Source organism: Pteropus medius, unplaced genomic scaffold (assembly GCF_902729225.1).
Source record: "Pteropus medius unplaced genomic scaffold, Ma_sr-lr_union100, whole genome shotgun sequence".
NCBI classification, from domain to species: Eukaryota; Metazoa; Chordata; class Mammalia; order Chiroptera; family Pteropodidae; genus Pteropus; species Pteropus medius.
Window position 1 is genome coordinate 476,022 of NW_024343732.1, and position 24,848 is coordinate 500,869.

At 42.1% G+C, this 24,848-nt stretch overlaps 2 protein-coding genes across 2 annotated transcripts; both read left to right on the forward strand.

Annotated features, from left to right (window-relative positions):
* The first annotated feature begins 11,372 nt into the window (after positions 1 to 11,372).
* LOC120606460 (olfactory receptor 1361-like) lies at positions 11,373 to 12,362 on the forward strand. The gene has a single exon (XM_039867644.1). It carries the CDS (start codon positions 11,439 to 11,441, stop codon positions 12,360 to 12,362), a length of 924 nt encoding a protein of 307 aa, XP_039723578.1. The 5' UTR covers positions 11,373 to 11,438.
* Positions 12,363 to 23,541: 11,179 nt separating this feature from the next.
* On the forward strand, positions 23,542 to 24,502 carry LOC120606446 (olfactory receptor 10H1). The gene has a single exon (XM_039867627.1). The coding sequence runs from the start codon at positions 23,555 to 23,557 to the stop codon at positions 24,500 to 24,502; it is 948 nt and encodes a 315-aa protein (XP_039723561.1). The 5' UTR covers positions 23,542 to 23,554.
* The last annotated feature ends 346 nt before the right edge of the window (positions 24,503 to 24,848 follow it).

Genomic DNA, 24,848 nt, shown 5'->3' on the forward strand with positions numbered 1-24,848 from the left:
TAAATACTTGTTGCTTCTCACTTTGAAAGGCCTTTTTATTTTCAGGCTAACACCTCACATTCTCGAACTCCTCACTCTCTTTACTAAATTCAGTTTTTCATCATCTACCTTCTTCCCTCCACTGTAATGTCTATAAGAGCAAGTATTATGTCAGTTCTGGCCACAGCAGTCTCCCCAGCAATGGTCTCAGGTATTTCTGACACATCTGTTCAATATACGCATGGTGGGGCTGAACTTCTTCTGACCTGGAGAGAAGACTTATCTCATGTACAGTCTTCAGGTACTGAGGCTGGTCATGCTTATCAAACTAACCAGCTAGTGTGGCCAGTACTGACCGAACCTAGTTGTCAAAGAGCAGATCAAACATGAGGTAGCCTTCCTTCATTTGCCACCAGACAAGACTAATCTCAGAGAAGAGGAGATCTCTTGAGCAAAAGGTTGACTGAGGATTTAAAGAGTGCTTCAACTTGACTTAACTGTCCAATCCTTAGTGGGAATTTTATCCTGTAAATATTTATGTTAATACCTAGTTTGTGCTAGAAATGAAAGATGACAGGGACCCAAATTTCATTTCTAAAAGCTTCTGGACAAAGGAGGGAGACAGGTGAGCACATAAGTTATTCAGATACTGATAAATGTTTGGGTAGTAAAAAGACTTAAACCAATATTTATTGGTCACCACTGCCTCCCCGCCCCCCGCCCCCCACCCCAGGTCCAACCCAGTGCAGAGATCTGGAAATGCATGGGTTCTGCCTGGAAGAAAAGGTAAGCAAAGCTACAAGGCTGTGGTTCAAAAAACTGGTAATCCATCATTGTTTCTCAAGTGGCCACATACTGCTCAGCACATAGTAGGTGCTCAATAAATATCTGTGAGACAAATAATAGTGTTCATAGTTCAAGAAAAATTAAAAATGGGGGTTGAAGGAGGAAGTTCACCTCAATCAAGCACTTACTCTGTGTCAGGCTATTTACATGCATTGTGTCTCTTATTGTATAACTTAACCCCATTTTACAAAAGAGAAAGTGAGGCCTAGAGAGGCCGAGTCACTTGTCCAAGGTCACAGCACTTCCTCCAGGCAGGGCTGTATGATGCAGCTGAACTGTGACCTTGATCTCCTCCATTCCAATCCTGGTTTAATATTGACCTCCTCTATGGCCTTACCCTTGTATGCTGACCTCTCTGGGCATACAGAAGCAGTATTAAAGATCTTTCTCCTTAGCCCTGGATTCATTTATTGGTTGAATGTCTGTCTCTCTGATGTCAGATCCTTTCCTGATTTGAGTTGTACCAAGAAATTCCCCAAGACTTCTCCTACATTCTGGGTCTTCTGCTTCTTACTGGGATAGAGCTTATAGAAAAGTGTTGGTTAGACACTTAATCCAGGCTCGCATCTTCCTTTGCCAAGCTGGCTACTCAGGCCTCTCCTTTGCCTCTCCTTCCAGCCCACCCTTTCCCTTGGGTGCTAGAGCTATAGTTTTTAGGTGCCTTCAAGGCCCTTCACATTTTGAACCCGGTCTGACCCCCCAGCCTCCCCTGACCCCGTTCCAGGCACTTCTCCATGCCTTTCCTCATGCTGGTTCTTCTACCTGCAGTTCTCTCCCTGACACTGTGCTGGGGACTGTTGTTCCCCTTGCAGAGTTCAGCTCAGATGGCACATCCCCCATTCCCCTGCCTGCACTATAGGGTCTCATGGCACCATGCATGTCCTTTATTATTTTCTTCAGTGTATATATTTATTGAATACTTACTCTTCTATATAATATTTACCATCCTAGGTGCTGGGAACACCACATGCAAACAGTGAGATGCCATCGCTGTCCTGAGGAGATCTGTAGGAGGCAGACACATAACCAGGTGATAGCAACACCGTGGGATGGGGACTTAAGGGAAGCTAGGAGTCAGAGAGGGACCTGAACCAGTCAGGGATGTGGTAGGCTTCCTGGAAGTGATGACATGTGATCTGAGACTGGTTGATTGAGGCAGTTGGGAGTGAGGTGTGAAAGATGTGGTGGGACCTGGGGAGAGAGAGAGGCTGGCACATTCGAGAAACCAAAAATATTCCCATCTCGCTTTAGCCTAGAGATACACAATTAGGGTGGGTGTTAGAATTGGAGGAGAAGTCCAGTTCTCAGCCCTAGGAGAGTCTGCCTCCTTCCCCAGAATCCACCTGTGAGTACAGCCCATTGTTTGGCAGGTGTTTGAGAGCTCCTGTTACTACTTCTCCATAGGCAACTCGGTCCAAGCCTCCCTAGCACAGGAGGATACTCACCCCGTCAAATAGACCTGTAAGGAACAGGAGGGAACAAGATAGTACATGGTCATGTCCCTTGCCCTCTGCAGAATCCACTCCAACTCCCATAGTCCAGCCTTTAGTTCATAGCTAATCTCTCCCCACTGCCCTAGCATGTGGATATCATCCAACCATGCATTTTCTTACTCTATACTTTTATTAATGTCAGTCCCTGTAGCAGGAACTCCCTTTCCCCTGCTTCAGTCAAGAGAACTATTCATCTTTAAGTCCCAGAGAAAACATTTCTTCCTCCACATTTCCCCATAGTCACCAGCAGGTGTCTCCCTCACAGCCCTGCACAGGACACTGTGGCAGATAATGGGTTTGGGACTGAATATGATGTATCTCTCTGTCCCTAGGACCTGTAACAGTGCTGCGCACACAGTCGAAACTCAATATAGACATGTTCCTCGACTTATGATGGGGCTATATCCCAAGAAACCTATCCTAAGTTGAAATATTGTAAGTCAAAAATGCTTTTAATATACCTAACCTACCAAACGTTATAGCTTAGCCTAGTCTACTTTAAACGTACTCAATACATTTACATTAGTCTATAGCTGGGCAAAATAATCTAACACAATGCACACACTATAGAGTATCAGTTGTTTGCCTTCATGACTGGGAGCTGTGGCTCGCTGCCCCTGCCTAGCATCACAAGAGAGCATTGTACTGCATATCACTAGAAGTACGGTTTCTACTGAACACATATCACTTTCATACCATCATAAAGTAAAAAAATAATAAGTCAAACCATCGTAAGTCAGGAATCATCTATGCCTTGTACGGAGTGCAATGGCAAAGCCACTCTCAAAGTTCAAACCCTCAAGCTTGGTGTTGAATGTCTCATACAGATTTTCTGATGGCATAGTGTCACATAGCATGTTCTTATAATATGACCAATCGTGAGATCCACTTTGGAAAGGAAGTGCTCTTATTACTACTCCCAGTTTACAGATGAGGAGACTGAGGTCCAGAGGTTTGTGTTAATTTTTTTTTCCTGAGGCCAAATGTGTGTTAGAGATGGAGCTGGGGACCAAACCCAGGGCTCTAAAGAGGACATTAATTGGAAGGAATCATTGATGTTACAGAGCAACTGTGTCAAAAAAAATCGGAGGAGAGAGCCGTGGACATCCTTGGTGGGTGGCTGGACATGCGGTACAGACTCTATGGCTGGCCTATGGGAGACCCTGCTAGGTGCCAGCAGCAGAGAATGCAGACGGGAAAAGACTTCTGCCACTATTTCCGCTCCACTTGGAAACTGAGGCTCGAGATGGCATCAGAAAATGAACATTTGAGAGCAAATGAACATTTCAAAGGACCACACACAACTCAGGCTTCAGGGTGATGTTGATCCATCTGTATCCCAGAGCCCTGAACTCACCTTGGGTACATGGAGAATGTTCCCCAAGTCAGTGTGTTACCACCACCAGGCTGCCATAAACCAGACATATCTATAAGTGAAATTTCATGCCACCAAGGCATAGATGCAAATGTTAGAGCTACTTGAGGCTTCTGGTCAACCCTATGTGTAGGCTTGGGGATTAAGAGTGCCCCACAAGAGAGAAATGGGGACCAGCGCTGTCCCTGACAGGCACCTGACAGAGGGGAGTGAAAAAACTGAGATGTTTTTTCCTGAGATGGTGACCCATTTGAACTCAGTCTAGTCATTCTCCAAGCTTAGAAAAAAATCACGTGGTCCAACCACTGAGACCAAATTGACAAAAGAGTATTTGAAATATTAAGGTGGCTCTGGGTACACGAATATATGTGAAGTGCCATGGAAATGCACCTCTCATGCCTACAACTGTGGGGAACACAAATGACTAAGAACCTGAAATCACCACTGCATTCATGCCAAGGTCAACATCTGAGTGCAGTGGGTCTCCTAGGATGGAAACTTTGGCTTCCACACTCCCCATCAGCTTTACCGAAACTTTCTTGAACTGCACTGTGGTCTAAGATATTTTTATCCAACTTTATCTCCATCATTCTCTTCTCCATGGGGGTCAGAAATACCCAGTGGTCTACAGCTCTCACAGCCTCTTCCAGGTCCTTCTCATTCTCCCTCACAGGAGTCTTCGCTCGTGAATCCTGGTGTGTCTCATCCGATCTTAGCATCTACTTCTTGGAAGACCTGAGCAAACACACAGTAGGTAGAGGGGGCCATTTGCAAATCCATCTCAGAAGCTTGGCAAGTTTTGATGAACGCTCTGAGTCATATGTGCTTCACTAGACTCTGGAAGAAGCTGTAATTGAGGTATCCAGGATCCCAAGAATATAGTTCTTCAATAAGACAAACTCCATCTACCAACTTCCCTCCCCAAAGTGTTGTACCGGTTTACATCCCTCCTGGTACTTCATGAGCATGCTCGTTTCCCCACACTCTTGCCAATACTGTTGTGCATTTCTACCAGTCGGCCAGGCCAAAAGTTATATTTTACTGTACTTGTTGCAATTTCTTAAACCGTGAGGGAACTTGAACTTCTTTTTTAGTATTGAGGTGAAATTCGTGCAACATAAAATTAACCATTAAAGTGAACAAATCAGCAGCTTTTAGCACATTCACAATGTTGTGCAACCATCATCTCTATCTAGTTCCAGAACATTTTCATCACCTTCAAAGGAGACCCCTTCCAGGAGGGAAGTTGGGGACGGGGGAGGTAGATGGGGCAAAAGGAGTCAAATATGTGGTGACAGAAAGAAATCTACCTATGGGAGATGAACACGCAATGTAACCAATGTCATCATTAAAAAACAAAAAAGAAAAAAGAATACAATATAAAAGTAATCATGAATGGTTCTTCTTAACTAATTAAATATAAAGAATTTAGACCAGAAAAAAAAAAAAAGGAGACCCCTTCCTCATTAAACAGTCACTTCCCATTCTCTCCTGCCTCCAGCCCCTGGCAACTGCTAGTCTGCTTTCTGTCTCTGGATATGCCTGTTCTGGACATTTCATAAAAATGGAATCATATAATATGTTACCCTTTGTGTCTGGCTCTTTCACTTACCATGATGTTTTTAAGGGTCATCTACTTTGTAGCATGTATCAGCACCTGGAAAGATGCTAAAAAAAGACAATCATTAGACTTACATTTCTGATACTAATAAACCTATAGTCTTCTTTTTTTTAAAAAAAAGAAAAGGTGCTCAACACTATTAAAATGCAAATTAAAACCATGATGAGATACCACTTCACACCCATTAGAATGACTATAAATTAAAAACAAAACAAAACAGAAAACAGTAAGTGTTGACAAGTGTGTAGAGAAATTGGAACCATCATTCACTGCTGGTAAAAATGTAAAACAGTACAGCCACTATGGAAAATAGTTTGGCAGTCCCTCAAAAGTAAAAATAGAATTACGATATGACACAGAAATCCTACTCCTGAATGTATACCTAAAAGAATTGAAAACAGGTCTTCAAACAAACCTTATATGTGAATATTCACAGCAGAACTACTTATAATAGCTAAACGTTGGAAATGATCCAAATGTCCATCGATGAATGACTGGATAAACAAAACATGGTATTATGTGGTAATGGAATGTTATTCAACAATTTAAAAATGAATTATGGATCTGATAACAGTATCTGGTTTCTTTTACTCAACATAATGTTATCAGATCCATAATTCCATCTACATGAAATTTCCATGATAGGCAAATCTATAGAGACAGAAGGAAAATTAGTGATAGCCTAGACCTGGAGGATAAGTAGAAAGTGGGGTGTGAGTGCTAAAATGTGCAGTTTCTTTTGGTCGAAAATATTCTAAAATTAATTATGGTGGTGGTTGCACAACTCTGTGACTAGAAACCATTGGGTTGAATACATACAATGCAATATTATTCAGCTATACAAAGGTATTGAAATCTGTTTATGTGTGTGCTCAGGGCCATTTATATCCATTAGTTTTGCCCTGGAGCCTGACTACCCAGATTAAGTCCCAGATCTGCCACTTCAAGCTGCTTGATGATAGGCAAGTGAAATTCTGTTTCCTTCCTCATAGAGCTTTTGTGAGAATTATAGGACATTGCACACTTAGCACAGCTCCAATCACATAACAAATACTTAATACACTATAACCATTATTAATAATAACATATTTAAATCTTCTTAATGGGAAAATTGAGTATCATGCTATCTCTCTGTCAACCAAGAGAAACAGGTCTGAAGAAAAACAATGTTACTGGGACAACATTCTTTCCCAGAGGTTGCTAGGCTCAAAGGTCCCTCTAGGGAATATGAGATAATATAGTATTTGCTCTAACCGTTTCTCTGGGCATCACTTCCCAGGGGCCAGAGAGTCTGGCATAAACCTGATGGTGGTGGTTCTGCTGTGTGCTTCCTGAGAAAGCATGTTCCTCTTTCAGAGCCACACAACAAACTTGAAGTGGCAGCAGTCCCCAACCCCTGGAAACTTGACACCTGGGGGCTGAGAGGTCCTGGGATCTGACAGAGAGAGGTACAGTAGCCATTGGTCAAGTAAGTGTATTAGGAAGACAAGCTGCAGGAGAGTGGTCTCAGGGGAGGACCCACTAGAATTACCCCTCAGAGGTTGGGGGCTCTCTGCTCAGTTTCACCCACAAGGACTTAAAGTTCTCTGCATCACAGCCTCATGGTGGGCAGTGTTATTGGGAGCTGGTCAAGAGAGCAGATGCCAGAACTGGAGCCTGGGCTGGAGTTAGTCCCAGTTCCAAGCAGGAGTTAAGTTTGGAGCCTCAGCTGCCTGCCTCATGGAGTTGTTGAGGGATCAGCGAAATGATATGTGTCAAGTAGTTAGCTCAAATATGAATTGCATTGAATAAATGTCATTGTCCTGCTCAGAGATGGTTGATTTGTGCAGGTGCTGCGGGAGGAGAGAGTTCAGGGGAGTTTAACTTAGACTAGTGATACTCAATGGTGGGGGGTGATTTTGACCCCTCCCCAAGAGGGCCTCAAGATGTTTTTGCTTGTTGCAACTAGAATGGAAGGGGTGCTACTGGTATCCAGTGGGTCGAGGCCAGGAATGCTGCTCAGCATCTTACAATGATAGGCTAGTCTTCATCACTAAAAATGACTTACCCCCAAATGTCAGTAGTACCCATGCTGAGAATCCCTGGGCTCCACTCAATAGAGGGAGATCAGGAAAGGCATTCCTGCAGAAATGAAGGCGATGTAGGTGAGGTGAAGCTGGGGGCTAGAGGCTTCCGGCAGGATGAACAGCAGGTGCAAAGGTTCTAAGCGGGAGACAAAACCAGGAAGATGGAAGATGTCTGGGAATGAGAGGAGCTGCGGTGAGCCGTGGCAGGGTAACGTTGGGTAAGATTCCCTCTACATTCTAGCTGTCACTTTGGCTGCAGTATAGAGAACAGATTGCAGGGGCTGAGACTGGCCATGGGGAGACCAGTGCATAATGGGTCATCCAGGTAAGAGATGATGGTGGCCTAGATTAAGATGTTCATACTGGGAATACATTTTCTACTTCTGTCCAAGAGAGGATGGTGATATTTAAAATCCACAAATTAGGAATTGATGGAATGTGTGAAGTGAGAGAGGAATCAGTTGTGCTGGCTAGGGTTGTGCAGGTTGTATACCCTGTGGAATTGAGCAACGCCTGGGATAGGGGGTATCTGGGAGTGATGTCCAGGAAGCAACAGAGAAGTGGATGCTGGAGCCAAACATTTAGAGTCATTGAATAAAATGTGTAAGGAAGTATGGAAGATGACAAAGTCCTCTTCATCGAGACACTTGCAACCCGTATCGCAAATATTTTCACACTTCAGATGTGCCCCGAGCATAACGTGGCATCCGGTGTGTGGATTGCAGGGTAAATAGCACACCTGGGTTCTGAGCATAGGTATGAGATACAAAAAACGAACAGGTTGCCTCACAGAGAAATGCATACACTCTTCTCTCCTCAGCCTTTGTTGGAAGAAAACAGTGACCACAAAGCTGCATTATTTTTCACACATATTTGCTGCTGCTCCCTCGGGGAGATTTCTGTCTCTGCTCCTTGACACCAGGCCTGGCCATTGAAATGTGAATGGAGGTGAGAGGAGGGTATTTCCTGGCAGAAGCTCTTAGGGGCCGGCATACAATTCACTCTTCCCACGGCTGTGATAACTGACACTGCCCCAGACAAACGTGTAGCCACCTGCCTGAGTCCCGGAGTGAATTTGTCATGGAGCACAACTATAGCAACCTGTGATGGACATGTAGCTCTAGTGAGAAATAAGCTTTCATTGCTGTCAGATTTGCACATGTATGTCACTGCAGCATAATTTAGCCTAAAGAGACAGACACAGAGTCAGCGAGCTGCCCAGTGGAGGCCAGGCTCAAGGTAATGCAAGCCCCACCTGGCACAGAGGGTTAGAACTCATGGACAAATTAAGATGGTCTGCCTCAAACACTGATGATAAGAAGCATAAAATGAATAAAATTAGCTCCCTTTGGATATAACCTACCCCAAGATATAATGAATCTGTACATGCTCTCACAGCCCAAAGAAGAGACTTCTGTAAAAGATACTTCATTGTAACATTTCAGAGTTGTGCATCTTTAAAAAGCATTATTTTATGAATCTCCACACTTATTGTCTCATTTAATCCTCCCAGGAAACTGAGGCTTTGGATGTGTTTGTCACTGGTTCACACAGCTAACAAGTTTCAGGGATGGTGTTCAAACTGGGTCAGTCTGGACCCAAAGCCTTTGCTCTCAACCACTAAGAGACTTTTTTTTTTAATTGAGGTATAATTGGCATACAACATTATATTAGTTTCAGGTACACAACATAATGATTCAATATTTGTATATATTGTGGAAATAATCACCACAATAAATCTAATTAACATACATCACCATGCATAGTTACAGAATATTTTTTTTTCTTGTAATAAAAACTTTTCAGATATACCCTAAAAAAATTAAAAATGGATATCCCTTTTGACCCAGCAATTGCACTTCTGGACATTTATCCAAAGAAAACCGAAACAATAATTCATAAAGATCTATGCACCCCTACATTCATAGCAGGACAATTTATAATAGCCAAGATATGGAAGCAACCTAAGTGCTCATCAATGGATGATTGGATAAAGAAGTTATGGTTCACATATACAATGGAATATTACTTAGCCATAAAAAATGAAATCCTACCATTCGCAACAACATGGATAGACCTAGAGGTTATTATGCTGAGTAAACTAAGTCAGACAGAGAAAGATAAATACCATGTGATTTCACTTATATGCGGAATCTAAGGAACAAAGAGAACAAACTAATCAAAAACAGACTCACAAATATAGAGGACAATCTGATGATGGCCAGAGGAAAGGCGGGTGGGGGGTGTGGGAGAAAGGGGTAAAGGGTTAAGGAAGTACAAATTAATAGTTGATAGATGGTCATGGGGATGGGGAGCACAGCATAGGGAATGCAGTCATCATTAATGTAATGGCTATGTGCAGAGTCAGAGGAGAGAGTAATCACGGGGATCATTTCATAAACTATATACATGTTTAACCAATGTACTGTATATTTGAAACTAATAATTAAACAAAAAAATTTTAAAAAGTATGTAGGAAGGGATGTGGCACTCCCATGCCGTCTCTAGATATACCTCTCTCCCAGCACCTCCATGTGTTCACCAGCCAGGAAGCTCTTCAAATCCTGTCCTTTTGGATTTTTATGGAGGCTTCATTACCTAGCCATGATTGATTAAATCATTGGCTCTTGGCAGCTGATTCAACCTCCAGCCCCCCTCCGCTCCCTGGAGATGAGAGGTAGCTGACATTGCGAGAGGTGAAACTATGGATAAGTGCGGGGAAGGGGGACCTACTGTAGTAGGAGCCTTAAAGACATAGAAGGTCTAAATTGCATGATTAATAATTAGATAAAACTTGGCATTCTAAAAAGAGAATATACTTTATTTTAAGTATTCACGAATAATTCACAAAAACTGACTCTATATTACGCCAAAAAAGAAAATCTCTATAAAGTACAAATGGTACAAATAGTACAAATAACATCTTCTAAACACAAGGCAATAAAAAAAATAGAGAACACTTCCTAACTTTTTTTATGAGGTCGGCATAACTATTATACCCAAACCAGACAAGAATATTACAAGAAAGGAAAATTACAAGCCAATCTCTCTCATCAATATACATGCAGAACTTCTAAACAAAATATTAGCAAATTTAATTGCAAGAATCCATTAAAAGCATGTGTGGTTTTTCAAAGCTCAAAAAAAAAAAAGAAAAAAAGATGTACTCTCTTAGCAACTTTTAAATATACGATAAAGTATTATTAACTATAGTCATGCTGTACATTACATCCCCAGGACTTATTTATTTTATAACTGGAATTTTGTACCTTTTGACTCCCTTCATCCATTTCATCCACCCTACCCCGCCCCCCCAATTTCTTGCCTCTGGCAACCACTAATCTAGTCTAAGAGACCTTAACTTTCAGAAAAATACTTAAGGTTCAGCATTTTACATATTAACCTTTCACATCTTCACAGCAACTCTATGGGGCAGGTACTATTATTATCCTCATTTTACAAATGGGAAAGCGAAGGCACAGAGATGTTAAGTAATTTGCCTAATGTCACACAGCCAGTAAGTGACAGAGCTGGGATTTAAACCCAGGCTGTCTGGCTTCATAGTTGATGCCTTTAATCAATCTATTCTTTATTTTCATTTTTTAAAACATATCCTGACAATATTTAGGCAGTTTATTGTAGTTTTATTTATTTCCCCGGTATTTTTTGAGGTATAATTGACTGATAAAAATAGTATATAATTAGGTGTACAATTTGATGTTTTGATATACTGTGAAATCATCACCACAATCAAGCTGATTAACATCTCACTATTTTGATAGCATCACTGAGAGTTCCCATTAATAAAAATAATCATCCATATTACTTGAAACGAAGCCCCTTACACATATTTTCCTCACTTAATTTTTATAACAACCCTAAGAGGTGAGAATTATTATTAATACTGTGAAACATATGAGGAAACTGAGGCACAGAGAGGTTAAATAAGATCCACTTAGAAAGCTGGGTGGGAAGGACAGCAATGAAGTGACCCATTTCCTCTCCAGGAGTCCACCCACTGTTAATGCTCTTGCTTCTGGTTTTAGAACTGTCCAAATATGGAAAATTGGACCTGGGTCTCTGAATTCATCCTCCTCGGGCTCTCTGAGGATCCCCAGCAGCAAAAGGCACTCTTCGGGCTGTCCTGCACCCTGTTTCTGATTGGGTGCCTGGCAAACCTGCTCACCATCTTGGCCATTGTCTTGAACCCTCACCTCCACAGCTCTATGTACTTCTTCCTCAGTAACTTGTCTCTTCTTGACATCTGCTTCACATCTACCACCATCCTGAAGATGCTGCTGAATCACCTGTGTGGGCGCACCACCGTTTCCACCTCCGTTTGCCTGGCCCAGATGTATTTCTTAATCACCTTTGGGGCAACTGACAGCATCTTTCTCTCAGCTATGGCTTATGACCGCCACCTGGCCATCTGCCACCTGCTGCACTACACAACAATCATGAGTGGCCTTCGTTGTGCTTCACTGATAGTGGTACCCTGGATCTCAGCCAACCTCCTCTCCATGATCCACACTGTTCTGATGACCCACTTGTCCTTTTGCACCAACAGGATCCCACACTTCTTCTGCAACCTTAATGCCTTGATCTCCTGCTCTGACACACAAGACAACAAGATGCTGGTGTTGGTTCTTGGGAGCCCAGTGATTCTGGTCCCTTTTGTCTGCATCATGGCCTCTTACACACCTATTGCTATGGCTGTGTTGAAGGTGCTTTCAGCCCAAGGAAAGTGGAAAGCATTCTCCACCTGTGGCTCTCACCTTTGCATGGTCTGTCTCTTCTATGGGACTATCATTGGTGTCTACTTCAAGCCCACATCCGCACATGCCACCCAAATGGACATGGCAGCTACTGTGATGTACGCAATTGTGGCCCCCATGCTGAACCCCTTCATCTACAGCCTGCGAAACCGAGATCTGAAGGGCGTCTTCAGGAAACTTTGCCAAGCCTCTTTGAAGAAGTTTTAGATCCGGTTCCTCTTGAAATAAACTAATGCTAACCAATGCTAGGACTCGGGGTAGTTTTTCTTTTCCCTTTTTCTTTTTAAAGGTAGAAATAAATTCTTTATTATTCATGCAAGTATTTTATTTTTAAACTGAGTATACTTGACATATATCATTGTGTAAATTTAAGGTATACAGTGTATTAATCTGATATGTTTATGTATTATGTTTACGATTGCTGTCGTAGTGATATTTAGCACCTCTGTTCACCTTAATTATCGAGATAATTAAATTTTAGTCTTTTAGCAAGTTTGATGACTATAGTACAATGTTATTGTCTATATTCATGATATCGTATGTTAGATCTCTATGGCTCATTTACTACTTGTTGTAAGTTTATATCCTTAAACAAGATCAATCTTATCCCCCAACCACCATCCCCTGATAATCACCATTCTGTTTTTTTTACGAGTTTGACTTTTTTAGATTTCACATATAAGCGATATCATACAATACCTGTCTTTCTCTGTCTCATTTATCTCACTTAGCATAATGTGTTTAAGGTCTATCATGTTGCAAGTGGCAGGAGATCCTCCTTTCTCATGGCTAAATAATATTCCGTTGTACACATATATCGTATCTTCTTTATCCATTCATCTGTTGATGGGAATTTAGGTTGTTTTCCTATCTTAGTTATTGTGAATGATGCTGCAATAAACATAGGAGCGCATATATCTCTCTGAAATTCAGTTTTCATTTCCCTTGGATATATACCCAGAAGTGAAATTATTGGATCATATGGTAGATATATATATATATATATATATTTCCTTGACATTAAAAAAATTTATATTCTATTTTTTAATTACAGTTGATATACAGTAATTTATTAGTTTCAGGTGTACAACACAGAGATTAGACATTTATATAACTTATGAAGTGATCACCTGGATCAATCCAGTACCCATCTGACACCATACGTAGTTCTTACAATACTACTGACTATATTCCCCACGCTATATACTCTACATCCCCCTAAACATTTTGTAACTACCAATTTGTACCTTTTAGTCCCCTCCCTCCTTCACCCATCCCCCACCCCCAATCTGGCAACTATTAATATGCTTCCTGTATCTATGAGCTTGTTTCTGTTGTTTGCTTGTTTATTCCATTCTCTAGATTCCACATATAAGTGAAATCATATAACATTTGTCTTTCTCTGACTTCTGCACTTAGCACAATACTCTCTAGGTCCATGTTGTTGCAGGTGGCAAAATTTCATTCTTTTTTTTTTACAACTAAGTAATATTCCATTGAATATATATAACACCTTTTTATCCATTCATCCACTAATGGACACCCAAGTTGCCTCTATATCTTGGCTATTGTAAATAATGCTGCAATGAACATATGGATGCACAAGTCCCTTTGAAATAGGTCTTTGAGTTTCTTTGGATAAATACTCATAAGTGGGGTTACTTTGTCTCTTGTTACAGCCTTTGTTTTAAAATCTATTTCGTCTGGTATTAGTATTGCTACCCCCAGCTTTCCTTTTTCCATTTCCGTTTCCATGAAATACCTTTTTCATCTCTTTACTTTCAGTCTGTGTGTGTCTTTTGATCTAAAGTGACATCTTCTAGGCATCATATGTAAGAGTTTTTTTCTTACCCATTCAGCCACCCTATGTCTTTTGATTGAAGTATTTAAGTCATACATTTAAATTATTTATTCCTAATATGAAGTTATTACCATTTTATTATTCATATTTTTTACTTTTCTTCTTCTTAAAGAAATTCCTTTAACATTTTTTGTAATACTAGTTTAGTGGTGATGAACTCCTTTAGATTTTTCTTGTCTGGAAGCTCTTTATTTATCCATCAATTCTAAATGATAGCTTTGCTGGAAAGAGTAATCTTGGCTGCAGGTCCTTGCTCTTCACCACTTTGAATCTCTTTTGGCTTGCAAAGTTTCTGTTGATAAATCGATTGACAGTCTTATGGGTGCTCCCTTGTAGGTAACTAACTGCTTTTCTCTTACTGCTTTTAAGATTCTCTCTTTGTCTTTACCTTTTGGCATTTTAATTATGATGTGTCTCGGTGTGGGCCTCTTTGGGTTCATCTTGGTTGGGATTCTCTGTGTTTCCTGGACTTGTATGTCTATTTCCTTCACCAGGTTAGGAAAATTTTCTGTCATTATTTCTTAAATAGTTTTCAATTTCTTACTCTCTCTTTTCTCCTTCTGGAACCCCTATGATGTAAATGTTAGCATATTTAATGTTGTCCCAGAGGTCCCTTAAACTATCCTCATATTTTTGGATTCTTTTTTCTTTTTGTGTTCTGATTGGATATTTTCTGACACCTTCTTTTCAAAGTTGCTGATTCATCTAATCTACTGTTGATTCCTTCTAATATATTTTTTATTTTGGTTTTTGCAGTCTTTATTTCTGACTGTTTCTTTTTTATGTTTTCTATTTCTTTTTGAAGTTCTCACTGAGATCATTGAGCATCTTTATAACCAGTGTTTTGAACTCTGCATCTGAAAGAGTGCTTGTCTCCATTTTGTTTAGTTCTTTTTCTGGAGCTTTGTTCCGTCCTTTAATTTGTGACATGTTTCTTTGTCTCTTTGGCTGCCTCCCCGTGTTTGTTTCTATATATTAGGTAGAGCTGTTATGTCTCCTGGTCTTAGTAGAGTGGCCTTATGTAGTAGGTGTCCTATGGGGCCAAGTGGCACAGTCTCCCTGATTACCTGAGCCAGGTATTCCAGCTGTATGTGTCCTTTGTGTGGGTTGTATGTGCCTTCCTGTTGTAGTTGCTCCCTGTATGTCCCTGGTGCCTTTCAAGCTGCTGCCCCAGTGCTGGAGCTCAGAGTGAGTGAGTCTATCAGTGAATTAGTCCATGTGAAGGCCCTTTAAGAGGAATACCTGGTACTACAGCAGCCCCCTATCTCACTAAGCCACAAATTCTGCTGGTTTTCACAGCCAGAAGTTGTGGGGACTTCTTTTCTCAGCACTGGAATCCTATGCTGGGGAGCCTAATGTGGGGCTGAGACTCCTGGCTCCTCCAAGGGGGACTTCCACACCTGAGATATCCCTACCAATTTTTAACCACCACACATGGCTGTGGGACCAGCCTATTCCTCATCTTTGCCCCTCCAGCCAGTCTTGATGTGGCTTCTTCTGTACACCCTTAGTTATAGGACTTCCGTTCAGTAAGAATTCAGGTGATTTTCACTGATGGCTGTTCTGTAGGTTAGTTGTAATTCCGATGTAGTTGTGAGAGGAGGCGAGCATGGTGTTTACCTGCTCCACTATCTTGACCAGAACTCCGGTAGATCAATTTTTACTTTTTTGAGGAACTTCCATACTGTTTTCTGTAGTAGCCATACAAATTTACATTCCCATCAACAGTGTATGAGGGTTCCCTTTTCTCCACATCCTCACCAACACTTGTCTTATTATAATAGTCATTCTAACAGATGTGAGGTGATATCTCATTGTGGTTTTGGTTTGCATTTCCCTGATGATTAGTGATGTTGAGGACTTTTTCATGAACATTTTGTCCATTTTTATGTCCTCTTTGAAAAAAGTTCTATTTAGTTCCACCCATTTTTAATCAAATTGTCTTTTTTGTTGTTATTAAGTTGTCTGAGTTCTTTACATATTAACCTTTTATCTGATATATGATTTGTAAAAATTTTCTCCTGTTCTGTTAGTTGTCTTTTCATTTCATTAATTTTTTCTTTTGCTGTGCAGAAGTCTTTAAGTTTGATGTAGTCTGACTTGTCAATTTTTGGTCTTATCGTCTATGCTTTTGGTGTCATCCAAAAATCGTTGCCCAGACCAATGTTAAGGAGCTTCTTCCCTATATTTTCTTCTAGGAGTTTTATTGTATTAGGTCTTATGTTTAAGTCTTTGATCCATTTCCAGTTAATTTTTGTGAGTAATGTAAGATAGAGGTTAATCTCATTGTTCTGTGTGTGTTTATCCAGTTTTCCCAGCACCATTTGTTGAAGAGACCATCCTTTCCCCACTGGATTCCCTCGGCTCCTTTGTTAAATATTAACTGACATTGAAAGCTTTTCATGGTGGTTTTTCTTGGCCCATGGATACAACATTAATTTTGTTGTGAAATAAAACTGCTTTTAAACAAATAATGTCTTTTTAAAAAGCTAAAACTCAACCTGAAAAGTTTGCACAATATTTTTGGTAGACTAAAGTTTGAGAGCTTGGCAAACTTTTTCTGTAAATGTCCAGATAGTAAATATTGTTGACATTATAAGCCACATATCTCTGTCACTACTCGACTCTGCCATTGTAGCACAAAAACAACCATGACGTCACTGAATGGGCATGGCTGTGTTTCAATAAAACTTTATTTATAAAAACAGGCAGCAAACTTACATGTTGTAGTTTTTCACCCCTAAACCTATATTATAAAAGCACTCAAAGAAACCAAGAAGAATGTTTCTGACAGGAACTGTATTAAGGCACGAGAAAGAGAAAGCAAAAGGAAAAGATTTGTAGACAAAATTAGTATCTAGAATCTCTTTAAAATTTTTTTTAAATGTTTGAAAATAAATAAGAACAAGGCAATCTAACAGGAAAATGAGGAAAGGCTTTGATTAGACATTCATAAAGAGAAAACTCATATGGTTTATAAACAATGGAAACTTTCAACCCTACAAGTTGAAATTAGGGAAATATAAATTAAAATGACAATGTGAGACTACTTGGCAACCATAATGGCAAACTTAAGTTTCACTCTATCGAGCATTAGCGAAGGTGTGGGAAATATATCCTCCAACACACAGAAACTGGAAGTGAGAATTAGCACAGCCTTTTGGAAGTTTAATTTGGCAATTTTTCTTAAATTTAAAAATTATATTTCCTAAGACCTGATCATCTCATCGCTTAATTTGTATTTGAATCAGATAGTGCTTGTGTGTAATAAAAGACATACAATGATATGTATTGCATTACTCCTAATAACATTGAAAAATTGGAAGCAACCAAGGTCTCCTAGTTAAAGAGACACTGCATATATTCATAAAATTGAATATTAAATTTTATATAAGTGAGGTAACTCTATAGCAGTGGTTCTCACCTACAGGTGATTTGCCTCTGAGGGGACACTTGGCAATGTCTGGAGATATTTTTGTCATGGCTAGGGTAAGGAGGCTACTGTCGTCTAGGGGGTGGACACCAGGGATGCTGTTAAACATCCTGCAATGTACAGGATGCCTCCCTCCACCACGAGGATGATCTAACCCCAAATGTCAACACTGTCCAGGTTGAGAAACCTTGGTCTACAAAAAACTAATATGGATATCATTCCAAGATGTTGAGTGAAAAAGCCAAGTTATAGAGAAGTACTTAGAGGACAATCATATCTGTGTTGAAACACACAGTATGGAAAACTGATGGTACATCAAAAATTAAACACAGAATTACCTTATGACTCAGCAATTTCACTCCTAGTTACGTAACCCCCAAAGAATTGGAAAAATTCAAACAAATTTTTGTACACAAGTATTATAGCAGCACTATTTACGATAGCCAACAGGCAGAAATAACCTAAATGTCCATCAATGGATGACCAGATAAACAAAACATGGTCTATCCGGGCAAAGGGATATTGCTCAAGCATGATAAGAAATGAAGCACTGATAGATGCTACAAGATGGAGGAATCTCAAAAACATGTTGAGCAAAGAAAGCCAGAGCCCAAAGGCCACATATTGTGTGATTCCATCTGTATGAAATTTCCAGAACAGGCAAATTCGTAGAGACAGAAAGCAGATATGTGGTTGCCAAGGGCTGGAGGGAGGACAACTGCTAATGGAACAGGATCTCCTTTTGGGGTGACGAAAATGTTCTGGAACTAGATAGAGGTGGTGGCATTTAGCACAGTGCATGTGCTAAATGCCACTGAATTATTCACTTTAAAGTGGTTAATTTTATGTTACCTCGAAAATAAAACACTCCCTCCCAAAAGCACAACAAACCCCACGAAATGAGTTTGTGTTTGTTCACATACCACATGCAGACAATGGTCTGTAAGGAGGCCCAAAAAATTCATCATCATGATTGCGTGGCTGACCATTACATAAATTTTAGCCCTATTTGTGGCATTTCAATTACTTAATAAGAAGAAATCAATACCTGTGCGTTGTTTGATTTTTAAAATCTTTAAAAAGACATTAAATCGGGTCAGGGACCTGGATGGGGAAGGATGAGGGAGTTACATGCCAGGCAGCCTCCTCAGCCCCAGTGGGCAATGGCAGGGCTATTCTCTTGCCAACACCTGCAGCCAGGGCCCCAAATCCCAGTTTGCAGAGTATTGGACTCTGCTCAAGGCCCTGAGAAGCTCAGGTAATTGACTCACTCCTAGCAGGCAGGGAGGGAGAGAAAATGATGACTGTTTCCCTGAGGTTGTCCCCCCACCCCCTGCAGAGTCCCCAGGGGTACCCACCATGCGGGTAGCAGAAGCAGAGGTAGTAGGACCACAGCAAGAGAAGGCACCGGGCTGGGAACAGAGGCGGAATAAATAACGAAGGTCCAGGTCAAGTAACCCCTCTGTCAACCTGGCGTGTTTAGGGCAGCAGACTCCTCACCTTGCACTCCAGCTTTCACCTGTACAGCCCTCACCTGCGGGAAACACCAAGCCAGGGCCTCCCACTGGAGTGAGGCAGAAACAGGTAGAAGGCCTTGAGCCCCAGGTGAGTCATCTTTCCTCCTTTCCACAGGACCAGTAGACACCTGGAGAACCAGCATCTGCCCTGAACTCAGAGAAGTCCCCTGTTTATACAACTCATTGTGTAAATTGAAGCTACGGGGTGGGGATAAGCAGGGCTCCACTTCCTAGCTTCAAGGCAGTATGATTACCTTATGAGGAAGCTTCACTGGACAGATGAGAAAACTCAAGTGCAGAGAGAAGAGTTGCCTTTAAAAATTACCCAGACATGTCTGACTTTTTGCCTCTCCCCTCTCTGTCCTGGCCAGAAACCAATTGTAAAAGAATTGAGGAGAGGCAGAGAAAAGAGAGAAATAAGAGGATTCAGGGTTGAGTGGCTTTAGCCACCTCTCGAATGTGTAAAGTATTAGGTGGGGGCAGGGGTGGATAGGTGGGATGATAGTAAGGAGTTAAGGATGAAAAGAGGGAGAGAAAAGGGAGAGAAGAGGTGGCTGAGATGTGAGGGATGATGCAGAGGAAAACTAAACAGCTCACTAAGAAGACACAGCCAGAATGGGGGCAGACGGGTCAGGCAAGTTAGGATTTGAGAAACAAGGCAGGCCTAGCCTGTGATTTTCAACCAGGGGCAGTTCTGCTCCCCCAGGGGACATTTGACAATGCATGAAGATATTGTTGATGATCACAATTGAGAGATGCTACTGGCATCCATAGGTGCCAGGAATACTCTTCAATATCCTGCAATGCACAGGAAAGCCCCCACCATAAAGAATGCTCCAGCCTCACATGTCCCTAATGCTGAAGTTGGGAAACCCTGCCCTTGGGGTATATGCAGACAGGACTTGTTCTTAATGGGAATGGCCCCCAAGTTTCTGGATGGGGATTGGCCTAGCTGTGCTGTGGGTTTTCTCTCTCTCTGTCTCTCTCTCAACTCAGTTACTTACAGAGGAACCCTCTAGGTGTCCTCCTGGTGAATCAGCATCAGAAGGTATTAGTTTCCCCTCTCTGCTGTTCTGGACCCACACCCATCATGGTTCTATGGCTTTTTTTATTATTATTATTTAAAAAAAATGATTAGGCTTTATATTTTAGAGCGGTTTTAGGTTTACAGAAAATTGAGCATCTAGCACAGGGAATTCTTATGTACCCTCTCCCTGCACAGTTTCCCCTATTATTATCCTGCATTTGTGAGGTACCTGTTTTACAGTTGCTGAACCAATATTGACACATTATTATTAACTAAAGCCCACAGTTCACATTTGGGTTAACTTTTGGTGTTGTACATCCATGAATCTTGACACATGCCATGTGTTCACCATTACAGTATCATACAGACCAGTTTTACCAACTTAAAAAATGCCCAGAATTCCATCTATTCACCCCTTCCTCTCCCACACAGACTCCCTAGCAACCACACATCTTTTTACTGTCTCCATAGTTTTGCCTTTTCCAAAATAAACAGACAGCCCTCTTGGCTGCATTCTGCACCCCCATCACTTCAGAGGTGATATATGCAGACCTGGACCTTCTCCCCAGGACATGGCCAGCTCTCATGTTATCATAGGACTCCTCCCTTTCTTTCTTCATGGCTGTGGATTTTGTGATCTTGATTAATATGAGGAAGGAGTGTGTGAAAGGAATGGCACTGTGAGGCCAACATCTCTCTGGTCCTGGAAGTGGCCTCTGATGTTCATTAACAGCCACCAGTAGTAAGTGGTGAGTGTAACAGAGAGGCTAAGAAAACAGGCTTTGGGGTCAAGCAGATGTAGGTTCAGATCTGGAGCTGTGGTCCCATAGGCAAGTGATGCATCTTCTGTGGGATTCAGCTGCCACATCTATAAAATGGGAATCATAGAAGGTGCTTCATAATGTGATAGTAAAGATTTCATAAGAAACGCATTTAATAAGAAGCACAGGTGCCTGGTCCACAGTGTTGCTGAGCAAGGGCTTGCTGACCGACGTGCGTAGAAGCCAATACAGAGGCCCCAGCTTTTGAGAAAAGAAAGAGCTTTTATTTGTGAGTTTGGTCAGCAAGGAGATAGGAGGCAAGGCTCAAATCTGTCTCCCTGATCCAGGGTTCCCGGCAAGATTTAAGGAGTTTCAGTACCAGTTCTCCCTTTCACTTCTGAAAGGGTTTTGGCGCTCAGGTTTCGGTCATGTCCCAGTCCTTTGGTTCCGTGGAGAGAGCAGTTAAGGGTTCGCAAGTCACAATGGGACACGTCTACTAAAGGGTAGCTATTCTCATCAAGAAATCAAAATCCAGTGCCAGAGACAGTTGCTTCTCCAATAGGACACATTATGACAAAGGGCATGACAAAGTTAGGAGCAAGAATTTTTAAACTCACTCAGGAATCATTGTTTTGGAAGCATCCAGGAATGAGGGATTAAATCTGCTTTGGGAAAAGAATGTCCAAGAGGGCTGCACAAAGGTGACATTTAAGCTGAATCTTAAAGCTAACTAGGCATTTGCAGGTGGAGAGGAGAGGAATCAGGATCCAGGCAGAAAGAGCATACCAAGGAACTGCAACTGCACTCTCTAGATCCTTAATTTTGCCCCCATGGGGACGCTGGCAATGTCTGGAGACATTTTTGGTTGTCACAACTGAGCAGAGGTACTGGCATCTAGCAGGTAGAGGCCAGAGATGCTGCTAACACTTTACAGTGCACAGGACAGCTCCCTGACCCCAGTAAATAATGATCTGGCCCCAAACGTCAGGTCCCACAGTTGAGAAACCTTGTACTAGACATTGGAGACCATGGGAGGCTGTGAACACCACCCAAGCGACCCCGGTCTCACCCATTCAGTCTCTTTCTGGAGGCTCTTGTTTCTAAGTCATTGACTTTGACTTGCTCTTGTAAGATCCCAGAGTGACAGGACTGAGTGGGGCCACCATCCTGGGGACCTATCGGCAGATGCTGACCCAGAAGTGAAGGCAAGATACAAGTGATTCCAAGAAATTCTGGAACCAGTGATGTTTGGGGAATTCAGCTTCCAGTCACCAGATTGGCTGGTTTCCCCTTCACATCTGATTATCGACCTGTCACGGCTTAATCAAGGACCCCAAAGGGCATTTATTACTTTCTGTCAATTTTTAAAACTGTGGTGAAATACACATAACATAAAATTTACCATTTTAGCCGTTGTATAGCATACAATTTAGTGGCATCAAGTACATTCACGATGTTGCATAACCACCACCTCTGTCTAATTCCAGAACTTTCTTGTCACCCCAAAAGGAAATCTCATACCCACTAGCAGTCACTTCCCATTCTTCCATCTCCCCAGCCCCTGGCAATCACTGATGTGCTTTAAACTGCTACATGAATGTTCATAGCAGCACAAGAGTGAAAAAATGGGAACAACCCAAATGTTCATCAGCTGGTGAATGGATAAACAAGATGTGGGCCATCTATATAATGAAAAGAAATGAATCACTATGATGAACCTCGAAAATATGCTGAGTGAGAGAAACCAGACACAAATGACCACATGTCATATGATCTCATTGATATGAGATGTCTAGAACAGACAAATCCATAGAAAGATTAGTGGTTTACTGCCTTTACAACTTTATATTACCTAATAAAATAAAACCCTTTAAAAAGTTAAATTATTCATAAAGGAACATTGATACCTCATTAAATTGATGTTATTTACTGAGCGCAGACTATGTACTTTCGCTCACTTGGAGTATTTCTTTAATTATCAATACCCACTATGTGCCAGGTCACAACCCAAGAATAGCTCGTTTATTTTTCACAACAGCTCTTTGAGGTAGGTAAGGGGAAATAGAGATACAGAGAGGTGATAAAACTTGCTAAAGTTTGTACAATAGGCAGAGCAGGGATGCTAACTCACATTGGCTGACTCCCACATCACTTTGTGTGATGGCTATGTTGCATCGCCTCTGAACATACTGATATGTCTCATGGGAGCTGGAAAAAAACAGAACAGTATTTCCACACAGTCTCCTGCCTCTGATTTCTGGCATGGATAACTCCAGAGGAAGAATCTGATTGATTTCTATTAAGTTAGAGTTGCACGCTGGTCAAAGGAGTTATAGTCTTGGGGTAGGGACATCTTGTGGTATCAAAAATTTTGGGAAGAACAAAATTTATCAGAAAGGAGTAGGAGGGCAGGGCAGCAATGACCGGAAGTTCCAGTAAAAGAACATTTTTATTTTTGGAGACAAACTAGAGGGTTACAAGGGAGATAGCCAGCCATGGGTTCAAGTCTTGGCTCTGCCATTTAACAGATTTACCTTGAGCAAACTGCTTAGTCTCTCCATATCCTAATATTCTCAATGAGTATGCTCAAGGTACTCAAAATGGGGGTGATAAAAACAGTATCTATTTCACTAGGTTGATGAGAGGATTAGGTCATAAGAGGGATGGAGTGGAAACTCAATTAATATTAGTTGTCATTTATCAGGAGAAGCCCCTTGGGCAGGTCCAGATGAAAGATGATGACCCTTCTCCATCCAGTAGCTGACCTCTCCCTGTCACACCTCCCCCAGGCACAGCCCCCATGCAGAGAGCCAACCTCTCAGCAGTGACCGAATTCATCCTCGTTGGCTTCTCTGCCTTCCCCCACCTTCAGCTGGTGTTCTTCCTCTTGTTCCTGCTGATGTACCTGTTCACGCTGCTGGGGAACCTGCTCATCATGGCCACCATCTGGGGTGAGCGCAGCCTCCACACGCCCATGTACCTCTTCCTGTGCGCCCTCTCCGTCTCTGAGATCCTCTACACCTTCGCCATCATCCCGCGCATGCTGGCCGACCTGCTCTCCACCCACCGCTCCATCGCCCTCACGGCCTGTGCCAGCCAGATGTTCTTCTCCTTCATGTTTGGGTTCACTCACTCCTTCCTGCTCACCATCATGGGCTACGACCGCTACGTGGCCATCTGCCACCCCCTGCGCTACAACGTGCTCATGAGCCCCCGTGGCTGTGCCTGCCTGGTGGCCTGGTCTTGGGCTGGTGGCTCAGTCATGGGGCTGGTGGTGACGATGGCCATTTTCCACCTCACCTTCTGTGGACCTAATGAGATCCACCATTTTGCTTGTCACGTGCCACCACTGTTGAAGTTAGCCTGTGGAAATAATGTACCAGATGTGACCAGGGGTGTGGGGCTGGTGTGCATCATGGCCTTGCTGGGCTGCTGTCTCCTCATCCTTCTCTCTTACGCCTTCATCGTGGCCACCATCCTGAAGATCCCCTCAGCCGAGGGCCGGCACAAGGCCTTCTCCACCTGTGCATCCCACCTCACTGTGGTGGTCGTTCACTATGGCTTCGCCTCTGTCATCTACCTCAAGCCCAAGGGTCCCCAGTCCCTGGAAGGAGACACCCTGATGGGCATCACCTACACGGTCCTCACCCCCTTCCTCAGCCCCATCATCTTCAGTCTCCGGAACAAGGAGCTGAAGAATGCCATAAAGAAGACTTTCCTCAGCAAACTTTACCCAGAAAAAATATGACTCTCTGGGAAGAATTCCTTGGAAACGGGTAAACTGGGTTACCAGATGCTACTATTAGAAATGGCACCCTGTAAATGTGTAATAACCTATCTTTGTCTGATGCTTTATGGTTTGAAAGGAACCTTGAAGGCAACAAATGCATGCACAGTGGTTCAACAGCACCAAGGATGTATTCAGGGTGGAAGGGTATATGAGATGATTACACAGAGACAATCAGATTCCACGATTCTCATCTATTGCAAGCCACTTCCTCGGGTAGCATTAAATCTGGGATCTGTTTTTCTTCCACCAGAAACCAGGGTGATCTAATTCCTGCCACTACCATCAACTCACGCTGCAAAAAGAA